We start from the raw sequence: 21,033 nt of genomic DNA, 5'->3' as shown, positions 1-21,033 counted from the left end.
ATATTTTCAGATTTCTTTATTACTTTGAAAAAAAAAGTACTTATATTTGTTTTTGTTTAAATCAGTTATTGTATTTTTATTTGTATTTTGAGATTGAGGAATAAAAGTATTTGTATTTGTATTTTTAGACTTATGAATAAAAGTATTTGTATTTGTATTTCTGGTAACCTGAACGAAAGTATTTGTATTTCAATTGTTAAAAGTCAGTATTTGATCCAACCCTAGTCACAACTGGTGTTTTTAAAAAAATGCGATCTTGACGTGAGGACACTTTAGAAGAACAATATGCAATACAATTGTTTTAAACTTGGAAAAAAAATGCCACAAAAACATATGGAATACTTCAGACTGCTTTTGGACCATTTTTCATGAATCAAGCATCAGTTTTTGAGTGGCATAAGAGGTTAAAGGAAAGTAGGGAATCTGAGTGATGATGAGAACACCAGAGTTGATTGGCCAAATAAATAATTTCATGAATAAGGGTCGTCTTGGGTCTATAAAGACTAAGTGCACAGTTTGATATCAGTGTGGGAACTGTACACACAATTTTTGAGGAACTGGAGATGCAGGAAATTTGTACAAATGCACCACTCCCCAACTCAATCCTTGTGACAGACTACTTGACTAAGATGGGCATCAAGACAGTTCTTCACCCTCCCTTATCATCCAGACCCTACTCCTTGTGACTATTGATTATTCCCTAAGCTCAAGGGAAACCTTAGAGGCTGTTGTTATGAGACAATTGAGGAGATGAAAGAGACTGTGATGAGGTTCGTTGACCCACTTACACAAGAGGACTTCCATAGGGTCTTCCAGAAGTTGTTAGAATTGTACATTAAGTGCATTGCAGCCAGAGGAGATTACTTCAAAGGGGACTAGAGTTTCATGTGTGTACTTTCAATAAAAGTGCCCATATGAAAAAGTCTGGAAACTTATTGAAGGCACCTTGTGCATCTTTTTAAATAAACTTTGGACGTACTAATTGCCTTATTTTAACTATTATTCTCTTCTAGATTGTTATCTGCACAACATTTCGACTAATGTAACCTCCGGCCTTCTTTATGTGTATTTTGTCGAACTCGGGAATCTTTCTGTTAAACTCATGAATCTGCACAGAATTTTGAACGGCATATTTTATTTAATTTATGGGCATAACATGCTTTCATTTCACCAGAAAAGTTCCGATTCTTCAAATTCTAAATTTTTCCAATTCCAGACTCTTCCTATTCCAGATTCTTCCTATTCCAAAATATTCCAATTTCAGATTCTGATTCCGACTAATCATCTCAGTATTGTTATTATTTGGTTTCTTCCGACGATTGTTCTCATCTGGAATGTTATTTGACAACATTTCGGTCCATATAATCTCCGACCTTCTTCAGGTATATCTTGTCAAACTCGAGAATTTTTGTGTCAGACTCAGGGAATCTGCATGCGATTTCAAATGGAAATCTTTAATCACGCCGGTAGCATGTTCTCGTTCTATCAGCCATGATTGGATAGAAGTCCTAAGTAATTCACAACTGTATTCAACCATCAGAAAAGTATAACTTAAAACTGAATTGTACCAAGTACTCTATCCACTATGCCATGGACCAGTAAGGACCTGTGGCATAGTGGGATATGAATTATCAATTCTCATCTTATTTGTAGATATAGAATTTACTCGTGAAATATTTAATCAATCATTCAGGAATTTGGGAACACCACTGTTTGGCATAGGCGGTCATAAAGTAGGCTATATTCAGAATTACTTATTTTTAGGTAAATGTGGTATGTGTATGTTTTTTTTTTCTTCCTTTGCACATTGTAAAAATCTAAATATGTTTAAAATATATGACTGCGTTTCTATTTTATGAAATCTAAAGATTGTATCTCACCTTCATGTCTATCTCATTATCTATTTCTTAATGTATCTATTTAGCTCAACCTATTCATATGCACAATACTTGGAAAGTAACCCTCTAGTATTACTTCCTTAGCCTTTTGTTTAGGAGCAAGATGTAGTATCTGTTTTGATATTGCAGTATATCTTTTCTGTCCTTGATCAGTAAGGGTTGGTTGGTTGGTTGTTTTTGTTTTACGGCATATCAACCCTTTTCAGGTTATTTAATACCGAATCCAAAGATTTTGAAGAAAAATTTTTTAATAGAATATATTTGTTGTTTTCAAGTCGGTTTCTATTTAACCCATAGTTGGGACCCTAACAGGTACTACCACTCTGGGTCAGAGTGGACCTGGGAGCAATGGCAATTAAAGGGTTGCTCCACACTCCCCAAAGCCCGCAACCTGGGGCCTCACCACTGGATATAGTTTAAAGTCATATCCAGGACCATGATCAGTAAGGGAGAAATCCTTCTAGACAGAGGTAATTTAAATTTTTGTCCTGATCCAAAATGACCCTTTTTGAAAGAGATGGTTTTCCTTCACATAAAAAAACGACCTTGTGCCTAACTCTGACCTCGTAGGGAGGCAAGTAAATAGGGAGTAACACTGTTAGAAAACTGATCTTGAAGTACCTTTCATCACTTCTGCCAAACATTTCTATCATGAGAAGGCCAGCAACTGGACTTAGTTATCGGAGGCTATTTACATTTGAGATATTTAAATCACAGATAAAAACTTATTCTCAACAGTTACAACTGTACGTACGTATACACACACAACTTGGATTTACTATTTAATCCTTGTTACAATATTTTTTATATAATAAAAAGGGTAGATATTTGTCTGGTGTCCACTGCAGCAAAGTGTGACACAAGGTCAGAAAGTGGAGAGTAGGCAAGCTCCTCTAAAGGAGGGGCACTCTTACCTCAACAAAAATTGCCTCGGAACCCCTGCCGGCATTCCCCGGTAGGGACGCCTCAGACAACAAGCAATAAACTTGCCCACCCCAAAAGCCGGGTGGCAAGGCCTGGGAGGGCGGACCTCCTTGATAATACCTAAGCAGTGTACCTCAGTCCGACAGGTACAGGGCCGGTTCCCGGTCCCGCACCTGTCGGGCTGAGTGTCAAGAACGGATCCTTGATGAATACTCTACCCAGTCTCTCTGCAGCCGAAGCCACTAGGAGACCATCCTCACCATAAAGGGTATGATTAAAGAAAATTTTAAGGTTCTATTTATAGAGACTAGCGACAGAAACTGACCAATCAAATGGAGCCACACTCTGCTAGCAACCAATCAGAAACCGGAATCAACCAATAAAGCATACTGGATATTTTAAAATTCCTACACAATTTTTTGTGCCCACACGTAAACAGAATCTTGCTCTTTGTCTGCAAACTTTTACAATTAAAGGCTTATACAGATTAGCTACCCACCCAAAACTATTTTTCATTATAGGATTTATAGAGATTAGCTACCCGTCGAAAACTTTTCTAAAATTAAACAAGGCTTTCAATTCCAAAGGTTATGGGCCCAGCAAACTTTACTCCGATCAGAATCGAAATTCGAATTGTTGTCAGCAAAAAAAGTTGAGAAGTGCTATGCTTAGACCTTATCCTGCCTTGACAAAGTTCAAAATAAACTTTGCGGTTTAGTGGGAGATGCCTTTTCCTCTTCCCTGCAACCTCTTTCTCAAAGAAGAGACGTTGCGAGACTGTCTCTGAATTATCGTTATTTTCATGGCAAGTGCTCCTCTGGGTGCCAATCTATGGTTCTTCCCTCTCACCAAACTTAAAAAAAAAAAACACTCGTCTATCTGAAACCACTGTCAATAATTTCCCCCATTCTTTATCTGTGCCTAAACCTAAACCTAGACTCCATGAACAAGGCTTCTTTCTGAAAACTGCACGCCTGTGGAACTCTCTTCCGCTTGCCTGTTTCTCAGTGGACTACAATTTGGTAATCTTCAAGTCCAATATAAACAAATTCTTGATGAACCGCCCCCTTAATTAATCCAATTTACCACATTTCCACTACTAACGATTATGATATTATCCCATTGACTACTATACACTAAATAATCCTTATCCTCAAGTGGCTTCTTGGCCTTGATAAGTGGTGATTTCTATGTAAAAAAAAAAAAAAAATGCTATAAATTGGAGAAAATCCTTTGGCACAAATCCTGCCTTAATCCTATTGTTGTTTAATCCGTTTTTCATGCCTCTTCCTCCTCCTACTCTCTCCCACAAACTGGAATGGATACTCCTGCCCGCCTCTATCTGCTCACAATCGGAAATCGGAAGGCGATGTTAATATTTTTAATGAAATTCTTTTGCATCAGAGATCAGTGAAGGAATGTATTTTTCTCAAGGCAAAATTTTAAGAATTAATTCCTACAGCCATGCAGGTCTGAGAATCCATCTTTGACTAAAATGAATCAGCGGATTTTTCTAATCCACGGATATACCCCCACTCCCCACCTCCCACCCCCACATTCTTCTTCCTTAAGAAAAGAGAAATGCTCAATACTTGTAAAGCAGAGATATGCAAATACTTGTCGCATTTTCATGCAGTGAACAAAACCGTTTTTTTGTATCCTCCTGCCAGAATTTCTACATGATAGAGGGAGTACTTTTTTTTTTTTTTTTTTTACTCATGTTCACCCTAACAAGGCACTAACATATCGCCACTTGAACATAAGGAGCTACTACTTGGGACCATGCCTAGGAAAGATTAACAAGATGTTGGTTTACATTACATTTAAACTTTTGCATATCAGTACAGTCAGGGAAGCAGATAGCAGGAAGGGAATTCCAAAGTCTAATTGTTTGAAGGGAGAAACTATAAGAGTAGAAAGCCTTCTGGCATTTAGGGACCTCAACAGTGAAGAGGTGTGATTTTGTTGCTTAGCAGGTTTGCCGGAGAAATGAACATTGAGGGAGCACAAGTGCAATGAGTTCATCAGAGCACATTCCATTAACTGATCCTTAGGAGCCTTCAATCATTTTAAAAGTATACATCTTTTTAAATAGACTTTAGACAAACTATTTGGATTATTCGATCTACATTATATATTATTTTTATTGCAATTCTTTGAGATGTGTAAGTTGTGTGTTCACTTTTTCTTCCAGACTGTTATCCGTTATCCTCATCTCCATAGTTATTGTTGTTTCACAATGTTCCGATTCTAATAGAAATAATATATAATACCATACGGACCCAACATATGGAACAATTATGTTAACACACTGGTTCTCGTCAGATCATAGAAGTTAAGCAACATTGAGCCTGGCCAGTACCAGGTGGGTGATCATTTGAGAAAGCTAAGTGCTGTATATACCTTCTGGGAAAGTTAAGTGTGGGACCAGCACCCTCAGCCCGAAAAAAGAACTCTTTGCTACAAAAGCATCTACAAAGTTGTGGATAACTTATGTTCCTCGCCCAGGGGCTCAAGGCTATGGTAGTAGTTAGTAGTAGATACGGACTTAACAATGGAAGACCAGACTAAAATGTAAACTTGGATTTATAAAACTAAAATATCCAATCTTGATTGCCCTTCGGTGCCCCTGGCGCAATGGATAGAGGCATTGATTCTCTATAGTTACAGATAAGCATTGTCTGAAGATAGCAGTTTCAATCCTACCCAAAGTAGGTGAGAAGATTAGTTGGCCAAAAACATGGTGAGACAACTATGGAAGGCAGTAATTACTAGAGATATGGTAACAAGACTTAGCATTCATATCCCATTGCAGTATATCACCTGAAGAAGGCCAGAGGATGAGTTGGCCAAAATGCAATGAAACAATAAAAACGAAGATGAGGATAACAGTCCATAAAAAAGAATGAGTATTGTTCTCATTTTTATTGCACAATGTTTTGGTAGATGCAACCTCAATTTTCATCTAAAAAAATTCAGAACACAATGGGTAGGCATATAGGGTTATAAAGTGGGCTATATTTAGTCTGACTTATTTTTAGATAAAGGTGGTATGTGCATAGGTTTTTTTTTATGTAAAAAATCTAAAGTTCTCGTTCCATCAGCCATGACTGGGTAGAAGTCCTAGGTAATTTGCAATCGTATTTTGAGTGTCAGCCACACTTAAGATTAAACCTTCCACATTGAGAACAGTAACTTTACAAGTGAATTTTAGCAAGTACATTATTCATAGACAATTCTAATATGAATTTTAGGAACCTTAACCGATTACCTCCCATAATTTTAACCATTTTAATTTTTTTACGAAACTTGGATACCGATGGTAAAAAAGCGCGAGGAACATGATGAAATAGTCAGAATTACTTTTTAAATAGAAATAAGTGAGATATTACATGATATCATATGAGATCACTGGGAGGATGCAGTAGCAATGACTATAGTATATCGGTTAATTTTTAAGTGATCTCATATGAGATCACTGGGAAGTAATGGGTTAAACCTAGAGAGAGGGAATGTTTACAATAGAGAGATAAAAATAGAAAGAATGAATTAACTAAAGGGGAGATAGAGAAAGAAAGAATAAACGAAAGATAGAATCAATACAAGATAGATTGTGCAGAAAACTGGTCCTGTGGGTGCTTTCATCTGCCAAACGATTTAAAAGAATCAATTTTAGCTGGAGGAATTGGATTTGTTTTCAAACAGATTTTTATCTCTGAAAAGAACTAGCAGAAAATTAAGGAAACTGCTTGCAGCTACAACCTCCTCCCCCACCCACCCCATCCCCCGTTCCACACGTTTTGGTAAAACAATATCCACTCACAAAAGCTACAGCTACATGTCAAAAAAGAACAAAACAAAAATGAAAAACGAGAAATTCCTATTTTTGAATTTTTGATACAAAGATTTGGATTATTTTGAACATTTGGATTATTTTGAACATTTGGATTATTTGGAATATTTTAATTATTTGGAATATTTTAATTATTTAGAATATTTTGATTATTTTGAACATTTTAATTATTTGGAATATTTTAATTATTTTGAATATTTTAATTATTTTGAATATTTGGATTATTTTGAATATTTGGATTATTTTGAATATTTTGATTATTTTGAATATTTGGATTATTTGGAATATTTGGATTATTTGGAATATTTGGATTATTTGGAATATTTGGAATATTTGGATTATTTGGAGTATTTTAATTGTTTCGAATATTTTACTTATTTGGAATATTTGGATTATTTGGAATATTTGGATTATTTGGAATATTTGGATTATTTAGAATATTTTAATTATTTGGAATATTTTGATTATTTTGAATATTTGGATTATTTGGAATATTTGGATTATTTGGAATATTTTAATTGTTTGGAATATTTTAATTATTTGGAATATTTGGATTATTTGGAATATTTTAATTGTTTGGAATATTTTAATTATTTTGAACATTTGGATTATTTTTAATATTTCAACTACTATTCTTATCTTGGATGTTATTCTTGCAATGATTCAGATGCTCTAATCTCTGACATTTTTGCACGTGCATCTTGTTGAACTTAAGACTCTTTACATGGAACCCGGGTATCCATATAGAATTCAAAATTCATACTACAGTTATCCATAAGGTCACATGGTGCAACGGATAAAGATGTTAAGTAACAATTTGTTCTAAATGAGCATTGCCTGAAGATAGCGGTTTAAATCCTACCCAAACCAGGCCAGCGGCCACTATATATGATTTTCCCACTTTCTATCTATGCCTAAATCTAAACGCAGATTCCATCAATAAAGCTTCTTTCCCAGAACTGCCCGCTTGTGGAACACTGTTCCGCTGGCCTATTTCCTTGTTGAATACAACATAGTAGCCTTCAAATCCAATGTAAACAAGTTCTTGTTGAGCCGTCTCCATAATCAATCAAATTCTACCCAATCTACACCATTAACGATTACTATACTACCAACTTACACTCATTAACCCTCATCCTCGAGTGGCCTCCATGACTTGATAAGTTGTGACTCCCAAGTAAGAAAGAAAAAAATGACAGTCTTTTGAAGGTTGAAGGTTCAATCTTCACTACAGTAGATATTAAAAATAAAATAAAAATATGACTTCTATCGGTCATGGCTGATGAAACAAAAACAATCTACCCTCTTCCCATGGATTAAATAAAGGGTTTGGTTTGAAATTCCATATAGATTCCAAGAGTTTGACAAAATCCATTTGAATATCAACATGTTGTGAGAGTAGCAGCCAAGTCTGAATAATTCCTTATTGTGAAAGAGTTCCTAAATTTAACATATTTTTCCGTCTATCGATCTAAAGATGCAAAGTTCATTCTTGAACATTTTTTATTGAGGTGTCATGATTATTTCAAACAGACCGACGGACGGCGTCTCTTGTATGCATGTCCATACAGCAGAATCACGTTGACACACCAATTCTCGACAGATCATCGAAGTTAAGCAATGTTGAGCCTTACCAGTACTAGATGGGTGACCATTTGGGACTATCAAGGTGCTGTATGTGAGTGGAAGATCAGATTAGTCCTCCTGCTTTCCAATGTGTGTAGTGGTGGCATTAACAGCCATATGAAAAGATGGAGTTGACTGAAATCCATCATCTTGACCGTGGTCGCAAAATGATGGTGATGATGCATGTCCAGTTGTATACCTCAAAGACTTAAGTATAAGTCCTAGTTCTGAGGAACATGATGAGCAAGCAAGATAGTTTGAATATTCTTGGATGCCTCCATTTCAATTCGAATGACCCCATCAACACTTTCCTCTGTACACCACTGCTACTACCAAACATTCGCAGCAAACACTCATCTACCTACAACCATTGTTCACAATTTCCCCCATTCTCTTTCTGTCTAAATCTAAACATAAACTCCATGAGCAAAGTTGCTTTCCTAGAACTGCCCACCTATGGAACTCTATACTGCAAGGCTGCTTTCCAGCAGACTACAACACGATCATTTTCAAGTCCAATGTAAACAAATTCTTAATGAGCTATCTCCTAATTCTAACATGCTCATTTAACTACAACAACTGCCAACAATCTTCCCCACTCTCTATCTGTTCCTTAAACTAAACTCAAATTCCATGAACAAAGTTCCTTTCCTAGAGCTGTCCGCCTATGAAACACGGGGCTGATTTCCAAATGGTGACAACATGGTCGTTTTCAAGTTCAATGTAAACAACTTCTTGTTGAGCCGTTCTCTTAAATAATCATATAACTACCCAATTTCCACCATTACTGATCATTACAGTGTTGACACTTGACACTGATTAACCCTTATCCTCGAACAGCCTTTTTGTCTTGATAAACAGTGACTCCCTTGCAAAAAGATAACCCTCTGTACTTTATGCAAGTAATGCTATCTGACATTGCCTGTGAAATATTAGAAATGGAATGAACAATAATCAATTTTGATTGGTTGAGCAGAAACTTATGAATGCATCTTCATGTTCAGAAATTTGAAAAATCATCTTGATTGCAGCCATTGTTAAATACATTCTCCACAAATCGATGTCCTATAAAATGTTTTGTTTTCACTTTTGCATACTTTTTTTTTTTTTGCATTTTATTAATACGGATTTCGACATTTGAATTGAGTGATTTGTAAGCTGCAGGATCACTCAATACAAATCCTATCTGATACAGTGAAGATAAAAATCCGGGATTGTTTTTTTTTTTTTTTTTTTGAGTGAATGGGTATTTTGATATCTATAGCCGCAAATAAAAAATTTAATAATTTTAAATATGTTCTTTTTGTTCCGATTGTTAATGAAAGCAGTTGAAATTTTGAAAACTTAAAAAAAAAAAAAAAAAAAAAAATGTTTCTGGAAGATTATAAGAGCACTAGAAGAATACCTGCCCCAGGATAGGTAAAATAAATTCCCCCAAAACAATTTTTGCACCACTTTTGTCAGGATAATTAAAATTAACAAATAATGTTATTAAACCTTATGTCTAGAATTCTTATTCTAATTTTAAATCTAAAAAATATCTAAAATTTGAAGCTGTGTAACATCGTAGGAACAAACAACGGAAAGAAATTAAAATCCAACTCAGCATTTTTTTTTTTTTTTTTGAAGTGCAAAAGAAATGCATTTATTCATGGTTCCTCCGAAACAATGCACTTTACTATCTTGCAAAAATGTGCTTTTTAAAAGTCTTTCTCCCTGCCACTTCATGCCAGCCATCAGTCAGCGCTTTCTCGCCCTCAACTTTACACGTCCATCTTGCCTGGCGCACACTTTGCTTCTCTTCTTTTTTTTTACTCGACCATGTGCTGTCCATTTTTTTCTCATGATGCAAGCTCACTTGCTAATTTGCATATGTGCTTTAATGGCTGCTGCTGCTAACATTTTCACACGTCCTCATACACGCTGTTACAGCTGTAGCATAAGGGATCTTAAGAAATTGAAATTCACAGAGGTTTTCTTAATTGGTATCTAAAGACTAAAGATCAAATTTAATGCAAATCTGAAATATTTTAATCTTCAAATGGGAAGTGGTACCTATAGTATGCCCCCTAAAAAAATGCAAACTCGTCTTCAAAGAATGAGTTGACATAAGGGAAGTAACTCTTTGGTTAAAAAAGCATAGTTATTTCCCTTTAGTTCATACATGAAATGACTGGACCCCCCCCCCCCAAAAAAAAACCCACACCCCTCTTAGCTCAAAGAATGAATATTCTTTTTCTAATTTTTAAATTAAATTATTGATCTGGGCCAACACTGATCAAGAATATACTAACTCTGTGGCAATTTTGTTTGTAGTTTTTTTTTGTTTTTTTTTTTAACTTGGGAGTCACCCTTTATCAAGGCCCAAAGGCCACTCGAGGAGAAGGGTTAATGAATCTAAGTTGATAGTGTACTAATCGTTAATGGTGTAAATTTAGTAGAATTTGAATTAGTTATGGGGACGGCTTAACAAGAACTTGTTTACATTTGATTTGGAGGCTATCATATTGTATTCAACCAGGAAGTAAGCCAGCAAGACAGTGTTCCACAGGCGGGCAGTTCTGGGAAAGAAACTTTGTTCATGGAATATGTGTTTAGATTTAGGCACAGATAGAGAGTGGGAAAAAAACGTATATAATGGTTGTAGCTAGTTGAGTGTTTTTTTTGTGAAAGTTTGGCAAAGGGTAACCATAGATTTTGACTTTTGGTTGGACATACAAACACACATACACACAGACAACTTGGCCTAGATATAAGCTTAACAGTATACGATTCCTAACTATGTCCATTGTGTGATATTCTTTTATTTATTCTATGAATAAATCAAAGACATTTGAATAAAATAGATGATGCAACTTGACTGTTGAAATTATTCGAATTCCAGTTGTATCCGACAGATGTTGCACATTATTTTCTTTCTTTCCTCGCTTCCATGACCAGCCGGGATGGCTGTCAGTTAAGAAGAAAGAGAAAACACAATTTCCATAGAGATTGCTTCAAGTGATTAATTAGAAATGGATTAAATAATTTGCAAGAACTTATTTTAATGTTTAATTCATTTGCAATTTTAGGTTAATCGATAGAAGATGAAAAGAAAGAAGTGATGAAAAAGTTAAAAAAAATAAATAAATAAAAATAAATTGGTTCTTTTCTCCAAAACAAAAACTATTTTCAATGAAAGAAATATTTTATTGAAAAGATTTCACTTCAGCATCTTTCTATCAGTACTTATGTTGTGGTGCGTCCACCCTACAGATAATAATAAACTCTTCCATTTACTAGAAAGACTGCTTAAAATAGAGGCAAGTCTGGCCTTCAGATTTTGTCGATTCAATCGTCAGTCAATTTTTTTTAAAAAACATTGTGGAACATTATCAGAGATTTTATCGACTTTTAGAGGCTTGCCTTTTTTCTGTTGTTCTTGGCCTTCGGGCCGAGATCAAAGTGTAGTATCTGCCTGCAGATGCTGCACTTTGATCTCGGCCCGAAGGCCAAGAACAACAGAAAAATTTGTACCAGTCAATTGAGGGGAAACTCTCTATACTGGGACAATTATTATTTTTGGTAACCAGAGTGCTCTCTTTTTGCCTATTTTTAGGGGAGCTGGTTTTTACCCCACATTAAAAACGGCCTTGTGCCTAATTTGCTTTGGTGGGGAAGCAAATAAATACATTAAAAATGGAAAATATTGCATTAATGATAAATCATAAATTTCCAGCAAATAAAGTAATAATCGGAAATTGAAACCTTGAGGTCTTCGGTTTGAGATTCTAACAACTGACCTATTTGTACTTTCTTATAAATAGAGCTTAAAAAATTACCTTAACAAGATTATTATAGCTTTGGCGTGACGTCATAGGTATGTTTCAAAAAATGAATTTAAGCATAAAAAAAAAATCAATTAATGCAGTAAACACTATCAATATCATCAGAAATTATTTTAATAGCCCAAAACAATTTATTTTGCATTAACTATGTATTGTATGCAGGTTTTTTTTATAATTATGTACTCCTCCTAGCCTAGCAAAAATATACTAATAATATTGAAAAAAAGATGGGAATAGCTATCATCATCATCATCATCATCATCATCATCATCAAAATAATCCAAAAATGTCAGTAATCACTGACATAAAAGCTGAAATCGAGATTACTTTCTCAATCTGGAAATCACAGCTTCCTGTGTATATGTGGAGAGGGCATTGTAACCCCCCCCCCAAAAAAAAACTTTTTTCACAAACAATTCCATTTTGAGCTACATTTAGAGAAAAACACAAAGTGTACATGTGTGCGTGAAGGGAGAGGGTACAAGAAGATATTCTTTGATGAAGCAAAAGTCATCTATCATGAATCGTTTGAAGTCTAAGCCTTCATGGCAAAAATTAACATTTTCAATTTTCAGAGAGAACAATCATAAGAGGGACAAGAAAGGCAAAGCTAGACTAGACTAGACAAATACATAAATAAAATCCAGCCAAATAACCTAGAAAAAATAAAGAAGCAAGACTAGCAATTTTACCGAAATCAGGTTTCTCTTATTAAAAAAATAAAATAAAATGAAATAAAAAAAAACAGATTTTAAGCAATAAATGAATAATCTATTTCCATGAAAGGATCCAGTGATTTAAATGGCAATCCACTTTTTCTAAGTTAAAAAAAAAAGAAGTTAAACTATATTAAAAAAAAAAATTAGAGAACTCGCATCTCTGGTCTAAGCTCTTTTTTTTATACGCTGGCATGTGTTGGACAACTTTTTAGAAATTGACTTCCAAACGTCCCATCCCTGACTAGCTCTTTATTCCAATTTCTCCCTAATCCATCCTTATCATGTTCTCCCATGTTTCTCTTGGCCTTTCCTTGCCAACTGACCCTGCTACCTCAACTGTTCTACTTCTCTTAACCAAAGCACTCTCATCCACTCTTAAAATGTGATTATACCAACAAAGTCTCCTCTTCTGCGCACATTTCTCTATACTGTTCCGACTTAGTCTTTTTCTAAGATTCTAAATTCTAAGCTTATCTTTTAAAACTCACATAACACATCCATTGTATCCTTCTCATATTATTTCTTTCCATGCAACACCTGTCCTCAACCCTCACTGGCCAGGTTTAACTTCCACACATTATAACACTGCGTACACATGCAAGATAGTATGCTTAATAAATCCGATGTTCTTATTGCAAGGGACGTAATTCAATTTACATTTTTGTTTCTTGTCAAAAAAGAGTTATATAACTGGACTTGCTACCTCAACTGTTCTACATCTACTGCCTCAAGGACTCTCATCAATCCTTTCGACATGGTCATACCATAAAGTCTCTTATTCTGCACACATCTCATTGCAGTACAATTTGGTCTTTTGATGAGACCATCACCCGCCTTAAAGACGGGCATAAATCTGATGATCTCATGATGGTAAAAGGCAATAATTACTGGGGATACAACTAATCCTCTGATCCACTTGGAAAGGATTGAAACTGCTATTTTCAGACAATGCTCACCTGGACCCGTAGATACTCAATGTCTTATCTATTGCATCACAGGCCCCAAAGAGTAGTTGGCCAAAACATGGTGAGACAACAACAACAACTATGGAAGGCAGTAATTACTGGGGATACAGTTACAAGACTCAACATTACTATCCCATCATGGTTATTCACCTGAAGAAAGCCAAAGGATGGGTTGGCCAAAATACCGTAAAACAACAACTATGAAGATGAAAAAAAAAGAATGAATGCACAAATAAAATTTTTGTTCATTTTCAATCCTCTCATTATATTCTTCATCATCCAACTGACAGTCTATCCATAACATAATTTTTTTTTTGCAATTTCATAGCAGTCGAAGAGATATCCTCAACAATCATTGGTACTGTCTACTTTGTGTGGCTGAGGTATGGTTTTGTGTTGTCCTAGAAGGTTCACCTTCCCAGACTTTACCTTCATTTTTTTGAGAAAGAATTGGTTTATCAACCGCCTGAGGCGCCTTTACCAAGAAATACTGATCCTATCTCAACTGTTCTACATCTATAGACTCAATAACTCTCATCAATCCTTTCAATGTGACCATACCATCAAAGTCTTCTGTTCTGCAACCATCTTTCTATACTCTCGAAATTTAATCTTCTACTGAGGTTATCAGATCTAAGCCGGTCTTTAATACTCACATTACACATCCATCGTACGATTCGCATATCATTTCTCTCCATGCAACACATATCTCCAACCGTTACTGGCAAGGTTTAGCTTCCAAAAGAGATAAACAAAGCCAAAATGCTACTTTCGTACATGCTGTATTTTAAGTATTGCTTATTTTTTATTTATTTTATTTTTTTGTCTAACTTGCATCATTAGGAAGGAGAAAATAATAAAAAACTAAAAAACTTCAAACAATTATTTTTCATTGTTTGCAAATATTGAAATGTAGACTGATTCAGACGAATCCCTCTACTTTCATTAATTGCTTCTTGTATGTCAGCGTGAACGGCTTACCCTGAGCAATCTAATTTTTCGTCCACCAAAGACACTTGGTTCAAAGCACCCTTTGGAGAGAAAACCACCAACCGTACATTATGTGCAGACAAACATGAAACATGATTCTTAGTGTCAGGGGAGAAAGGGGGAATACTAATGATGATGAACTAGAGAAGATTAAGAAATGATGTCAGTAATGAGATACGAACCACCTGCAATGCAACCCTCGATTCAACACCACCTTTCATGACAGTGGATAATAGAAAAAGGGGCTGTCATAACGCTAACAGGAAAGGGTCCAAAATGAGGCCGACAGAAAAGGGGCCAAAATGAGGCTGATAGAAAAGGGGCCAAAATGAGGCCAAAAGAAAAGGGGTCGAAATGAGGCCAAAAGAAAAGGGGTCGAAATGAGGCCAAAAGAAAAGGGGTCGAAATGAGGCCAAAAGAAAAGGGGTCGAAATGAGGCCAAAAGAAAAGGGGTCGAAATGAGGCCAACAGAAAAGGGTAAAAAATTAGGCCGACAGAAAAGGGTAAAAAATTAGGCCGACAGAAAAGGGTAAAAAATTAGGCCGACAGAAAAGGGTAAAAAATTAGGCCAACAGAAAAGGGTCTAAAAATGAGGCCGACAGAAAAGGGTCCAAAATGAGGCCAACAGAAAAGGGTCCAAAATGAGGCCAACAGAAAAGGGTCCAAAATGAGGCCAACAGAAAAGGGTCCAAAATGAGGCCAACAGAAAAGGGTCCAAAAATGAGGCAGACAGAAAAGGGTCCAAAAATGAGGCCGACAGAAAAGGGTCCAAAATGAGGCCAACAGAAAAGGGTCCAAAATGAGGCCAACAGAAAAGGGTCCAAAATGAGGCCAACTGAAAAGGGGTCGAAATGAGACTAACAGTAAAAGGTTTGAACTGAGACTAACAGAAAAAGGGGGATGCTATGAAATAAACAGAAATAAGGCTAAAATGACGTCAACAGTGAAGAAATGGAAATGAGATCAACAGAAAAGGGGCTGAAAAATAACTGTAAATATTTGGAAGAACTGAAATGAGGTGAACGTGAGAGGAAATGCATACAAAGGCTGAAACGAAATGAAGAAAAAATGTGGCTGAAATAAAATCGATAAAAAAGATAGATGAATACAATGAATCAGGATGGGAACAAAAAAACAAAATGATGAAAAAGTGAGTCTTCTTACCAACATCCGTTGTAACATTTCAACTGTTTTATTTCGGACGCTGAAACCATTAATCTCTCGAATCTCATCTCCAACATGGAGAGTCCCTGAAAAGTAAAGAAGTTAGCCGATTAGTTATTTATTTTTCTATCCTTTGCCAAATCAGACGGACATCTCTATCTCTATATATATAAAAGGCAAAATGTGTGTGAACAATTCGTGTATGTCTTCAAAAGGCTTTTCTCGCACACGGTTCCGAGGTCGTTACGATCGCTTACAACTGTTTATATGGGTCCTAAATAATAATATGTACGATTTGGGAAAGCACGTCGCATCTAGATTTATTTACATCGACTTTTACAAAATTATTGCTATTTTGGCTTCTCGCGTGTTAATTGGGCTTTTAAGTATAAATATGTGAAACTAAACTCAAACGACGTCTTCTCGGCATCGCGCCGGGGGAAAAACGTCCAGAAGCAATCAGCTTTGATCAATCTTGTACAGTTGCTATTCAATCTGGACAATTGAGAGCTGCTTTCCCCTCCCCAACATCTGTTGGGGGAAGAAACAGTTAAATTTGGGTAAACAAACCCAAACGCTGTGTGACTTCTATTTGACCTTCTTAATTAGGTCAAATGGAAGCAGCAGAGTTAACTTTTATTGCGCATGCCTGTTTTTATAGTTAAATAAATAAATTCAAACATGCTTAACGTTGTCTGTCGCCGTGGCTCAATGGTTAACGTAGCACTTTTTTTTTTTTTTTTCACACATTAATTTCCAACTGAAGGGTACGGGCTCGATCCTCATACACTCACCTACCAAAACATTTTTTTTTATTATTTAACCCCCCCCCCGGAGTTTTGATTTACCTCAAGACACCCGGGGATCGCCGGGTACCCCCGCTAGTCTATAATATAAATCTCATCTGTCTGTTTAAATGTATGTATGTTTGTATGTCTGCCTAAAACTTTCGAAAGAGGCGATGGATTTGCATGAGATCAGTATCATTTTGAAGGTCAACCCTCCGGACGACAAATATCGAAAAATTGGCTAAAAACATAAATTCCTTCACCCTCAACATTTTATAGGGAGGTGTCGCTTTTTTCGCTGATATTTTCGAAAGTCATCCCCTCTTTCCGATTAACTAGCCTTAATTTAAATCTATGTCACTTCCGGTTTGGTGATGGGTGCAACAGCAAAGATGTCACATTTTTTTTTTTTCACGTTCTTTTCCTCCTTCGCGGTATGGGTTTGAACCTGCCTACTACTACTTTTTTTTTTTTTTTTACTTATCACACATCTCCAAACACCAAACCAACACCGGGCACCCAGGCTAGTCTCTCATAAAACTGCCGTCTCTTCCTACTTTGATCCTGGTGTTTTACCCTGAGGTAGGAAGAGAAGTGGAGGCGAGAGGGGGACTGGATTAACTTAAAAAACATTTAATCCAAAGTTCAAAGTGATGGATCATCTAAAAATGACGTGTCTGATTCGGAAGAGAAAAACTGTCAGTTTTTTTATTTTATTTTATTTTTTGTTGTTTCTTCCGAGAATCATGAAAATTGTATAAAAAATTATGGAAAAATTCCAATTCCCAAATCCATCAAGCAATAATAGTAATAAAAAATTTAAATGCGGAGAAGTTGAATCAAAGGAAAAGATTTGTAAGAAACGAAAAAAAAAAACTATCAGTTTCATCTTATTATTCAAGATGAACGATGACTACAAATAAAATCGGAACAAGTTTTTTTTTTAAATTTTATTTAAAATGCATTCATTAAATCATCTTTTTCATCTTTGTCTTCTTTGCTTAACTTCTTTCTTTTCCTTCTTCACTTCCTTCTTTTTCTCCTACTTTGCTTCTTTCCTTTCCTTCTTCTTTGCTTCTTTTTCTGCTTCCTTGTTTTTTTTTTTTTTTTTTCTGTAACAGACCGCGGACGTGCATATGGCTCTCACTCTTAGACAGGGTTCAAAAAAGAGTCACAAACCTAATAGGTCCCACACTGTCAGCTAGGCTTCAACCGCTGTCCCATCGACGAAATGTTGCATCCCTCTGCCTGTTTTACAAATATTTTCATAGTAAGCACTGCAACGAACTTCAAGCTCTTGTCCCCCGCCCCTATACAGCAGAGATCCCTAGATGCTAAAAAGCCTTTTACTCTAATAGTTTTTTTCCCCTAGGACTGCTAGACTTTGGAAATCCTTTCCGAGTTCCTGTTTCTGACTGTACTGACATGCAGAAGTTCAAGTGTAATGTAAACAAACATCTTGCTGCTCAACTCTCTACATAGTATCCCTGCAAATTATGTCCCTGATAGTAGCCCTCAACATCAAAGTGACACTGTGCCTAGTTTCAGGTGAAAATGCAATAAAAAATAAATTTATGTAATCAGTAAAGGGATTTCTTACCTTGCCGATGAATCATGCCGCCATGCATGATCCGAGCCACTAAGCAGCGACCTTCTTCATTCACTTTAAGTGTAATACCCTAAAATAAATAAAAAATAAATAAAAATGAAATATATATTAGTTCTGGGATTGATTTATGTTTGAAACAAAAAGAAAACATTACCATGAGATTGCTTCCCTAAAAATTACAACATGGTCGTGTTCAAATCAAATGTAAACAAATATTTGGTCATAAACCATCCTCATGAACAATCAAACTCTATTCATTCCATTCATCATTTTTTTTTATCAATCCTCTCATAATATTCTTCATCTCTCATCTGACACATCATTCACTCTCATTAACCCTGAGTGACTTTTAGTTTTGTTAAGTGATGATGCATTCATAAAAAAGGGGATTTAAATAAGACCAGCGAGTACATGCCGACCAATTTTTGAATCAGGAATATATATGCAAGAAATCATGAAATTTGTGGAGTTGGATGTCAAGACAGAGCTTTACATTGCGAGTGAAACAGTCGCATTTGCGAGTTATTTTTCAAAGAGATGACTAGAAATAATGAAACGATTATCTTTTGGCGATTGCATTTCTTTCATTGACAATCTTCCAAAGCTCACTACTGGATGAAAAATATCTTTTCAACGTTTTTTTTAATAAAACGAACAAAGTTAAATTATTTAAACAATAATAGTTTAATAGAACAATATACTTTTTTTTTAACGAAGGCTGTTTAAATAAATATTTGAAGATAACAGAATGTTTACACCTTCAAGTATCGCCATAATATTTGTTGTATATTTAAAATTACACAAAATATTAATGATGTACATACTTGTTATAGAACGAAGATGTCATATTCTAAAAATCATGTGGGTTAGGCTGGTAACTTTTCTATTTTGGCTAGTAAGTGAAAATATTTAGTTGTCAAAGGTCAACTAAAGAGAAGTTTGTCCTTAGAGCCCTGCAAGAGAAAGAATTTTTTTTTCTCTGTATTAAGCCATGGTCATAAAACTGTTAGCGATAGACAGAGACTACCGAGCTAATTACGGAATGCATAAACCTAAGGAACATCACGATAGTTCGTCAATACAGAACTCTGAAAATGTGACAGTGATACATGTTCATTCACACAATTCTGAGGCAGCACGTTCAGGATTGCAGAACACAATGTGAAAGGAGGTTGTAAAAGCAGCATATATGTCGGTTAATTCTTCAAGTCAATAAAACTTTTTTGTCACTGTTTTTTTTAAAACGTGTATGTATCAACAAAAATGTGTATTTCTCAAAAGATTTTAACTCAAAATGACTCCTAATGAAATAATATATATTTTTAATCTTCAATGCTTAGACAAAATTATTTTCTCGCTATCAACTCAACACGGAACCGTTGTCAAATAAAGGGGAAAATGCTAAAACAACGATATCAAAATAATTCTTAATAATAATAATAATAATAATAATAATTCAAAATTATTAGCAACCAAACGACAGAATTATTTATGCTATCTTCACCTGGACTTTCACCAAAAGATTGAATAAAATTACTAAGAGCATTGTATTTATGGATTATATAACGAAAATAATTTCTATTGTTGTTTCTAACTTAATTATTAATATATCTTAAAATCACATAATACATACGTTTAATTTCCCCCCTTTATTAAGCCATGGTCATAAAACCGTTAGCAATAAACAGAGGCTACTAAACTAATTAGGGAATGCATAAAACTTAGGAACATTACGATAGTTAGTCAATATAGCTCCGAAAATGTGACAGTGATACATGTTCATTTACACAATTTTGAGGCAGCACAATCAGGACTGCAGAACACAGTGCCAAAGGAGATTATTGGTGCATCTTTGAGCAAACACCAGTGTGATTATACAAAGGGTCTAATGTGAATGTATATCGTCGCAAGTTTGGTCTGTTCAGTCGCAGCACAGGGCAGTATTTAAGCATTGCAGTGGAGCAAAAACCATGAAATAATGTATAGGTGGCAGTGTTTCCTCAAGGGGAGTCATTAATTTCAATTGGGATAAACTGAGCATTGGTGGTGCAAAGGGAGAATCATTGATACATGTTTATTCACACAATTCTGAGGCAGAATATATATATGTTTGTTTCTGTGTAGTATGTCATTCGCCATAGGTGGACTGAACCGCCTTCCTCCAAAGTGTCAAGGGAATATTAAATTCACAAGTGGTCCCCAGTCGTTTGTAATGTTTGGTGCATTTTTGGTCAGGAAACCAGTATCTTCAGACAGCCTGATCTGGTAGCACCAGAAAGAAATTATATGTACTGTTATAACTGTTCAGAATTTTGGAGATGAAGATTGATAATTTTGTTTAGTCAGATTAATGTTCTCATCTCGGATGCTATTCTTAAACCGTTTCAGGTTTCTTCAGGTGCATCCTGTCAAACTTTGGAATCTTTAGAGAATTTCAAACAGAACCTCTTATTTAATTCATGGGGAGTATATTATTCTCATGGCAGACGGAATGAGAACATTCTACCTCTGGATTGAATAAAGGGTTGCATTTGAAATTCTCTACAGATTTCAAAGTTTGATATGATCATTCCCAAGTTCTACAGGATACATCGGAAGAAGATTGGAGGTTACATCAGCCGAAATGCTGTAAGAATAACATCAACGCTGGAATCTGTACGCAATTTCAAA

General features: G+C 35.4%; 1 protein-coding gene across 24 annotated transcripts in view; it reads right to left on the bottom strand.

The window, feature by feature from the left end:
• The window catches only part of LOC145263089 (peripheral plasma membrane protein CASK-like), a 1,377,184-nt gene that overhangs the window by 88,341 nt on the left and 1,267,810 nt on the right, over positions 1 to 21,033 (bottom strand). For all 24 annotated transcript variants that reach the window (XM_080119970.1, XM_080119992.1, XM_080119972.1 and 21 more), the window contains 2 exons: positions 18,355 to 18,433; positions 15,967 to 16,052 (listed from right to left, as the gene is read on the bottom strand). In XM_080119970.1, the coding sequence (XP_079976096.1) occupies positions 15,967 to 16,052; positions 18,355 to 18,433 (165 nt within the window). The remainder of the gene's footprint in view (positions 1 to 15,966; positions 16,053 to 18,354; positions 18,434 to 21,033) is intronic.

The sequence above is a fragment of the Euprymna scolopes genome, chromosome 38 (genome assembly GCF_053919585.1).
Source record: "Euprymna scolopes isolate OS-2025 chromosome 38, ASM5391958v1, whole genome shotgun sequence".
NCBI classification, from domain to species: domain Eukaryota; kingdom Metazoa; phylum Mollusca; class Cephalopoda; order Sepiida; family Sepiolidae; genus Euprymna; species Euprymna scolopes.
This window is presented reverse-complemented; position numbering and strand designations above follow the sequence as displayed.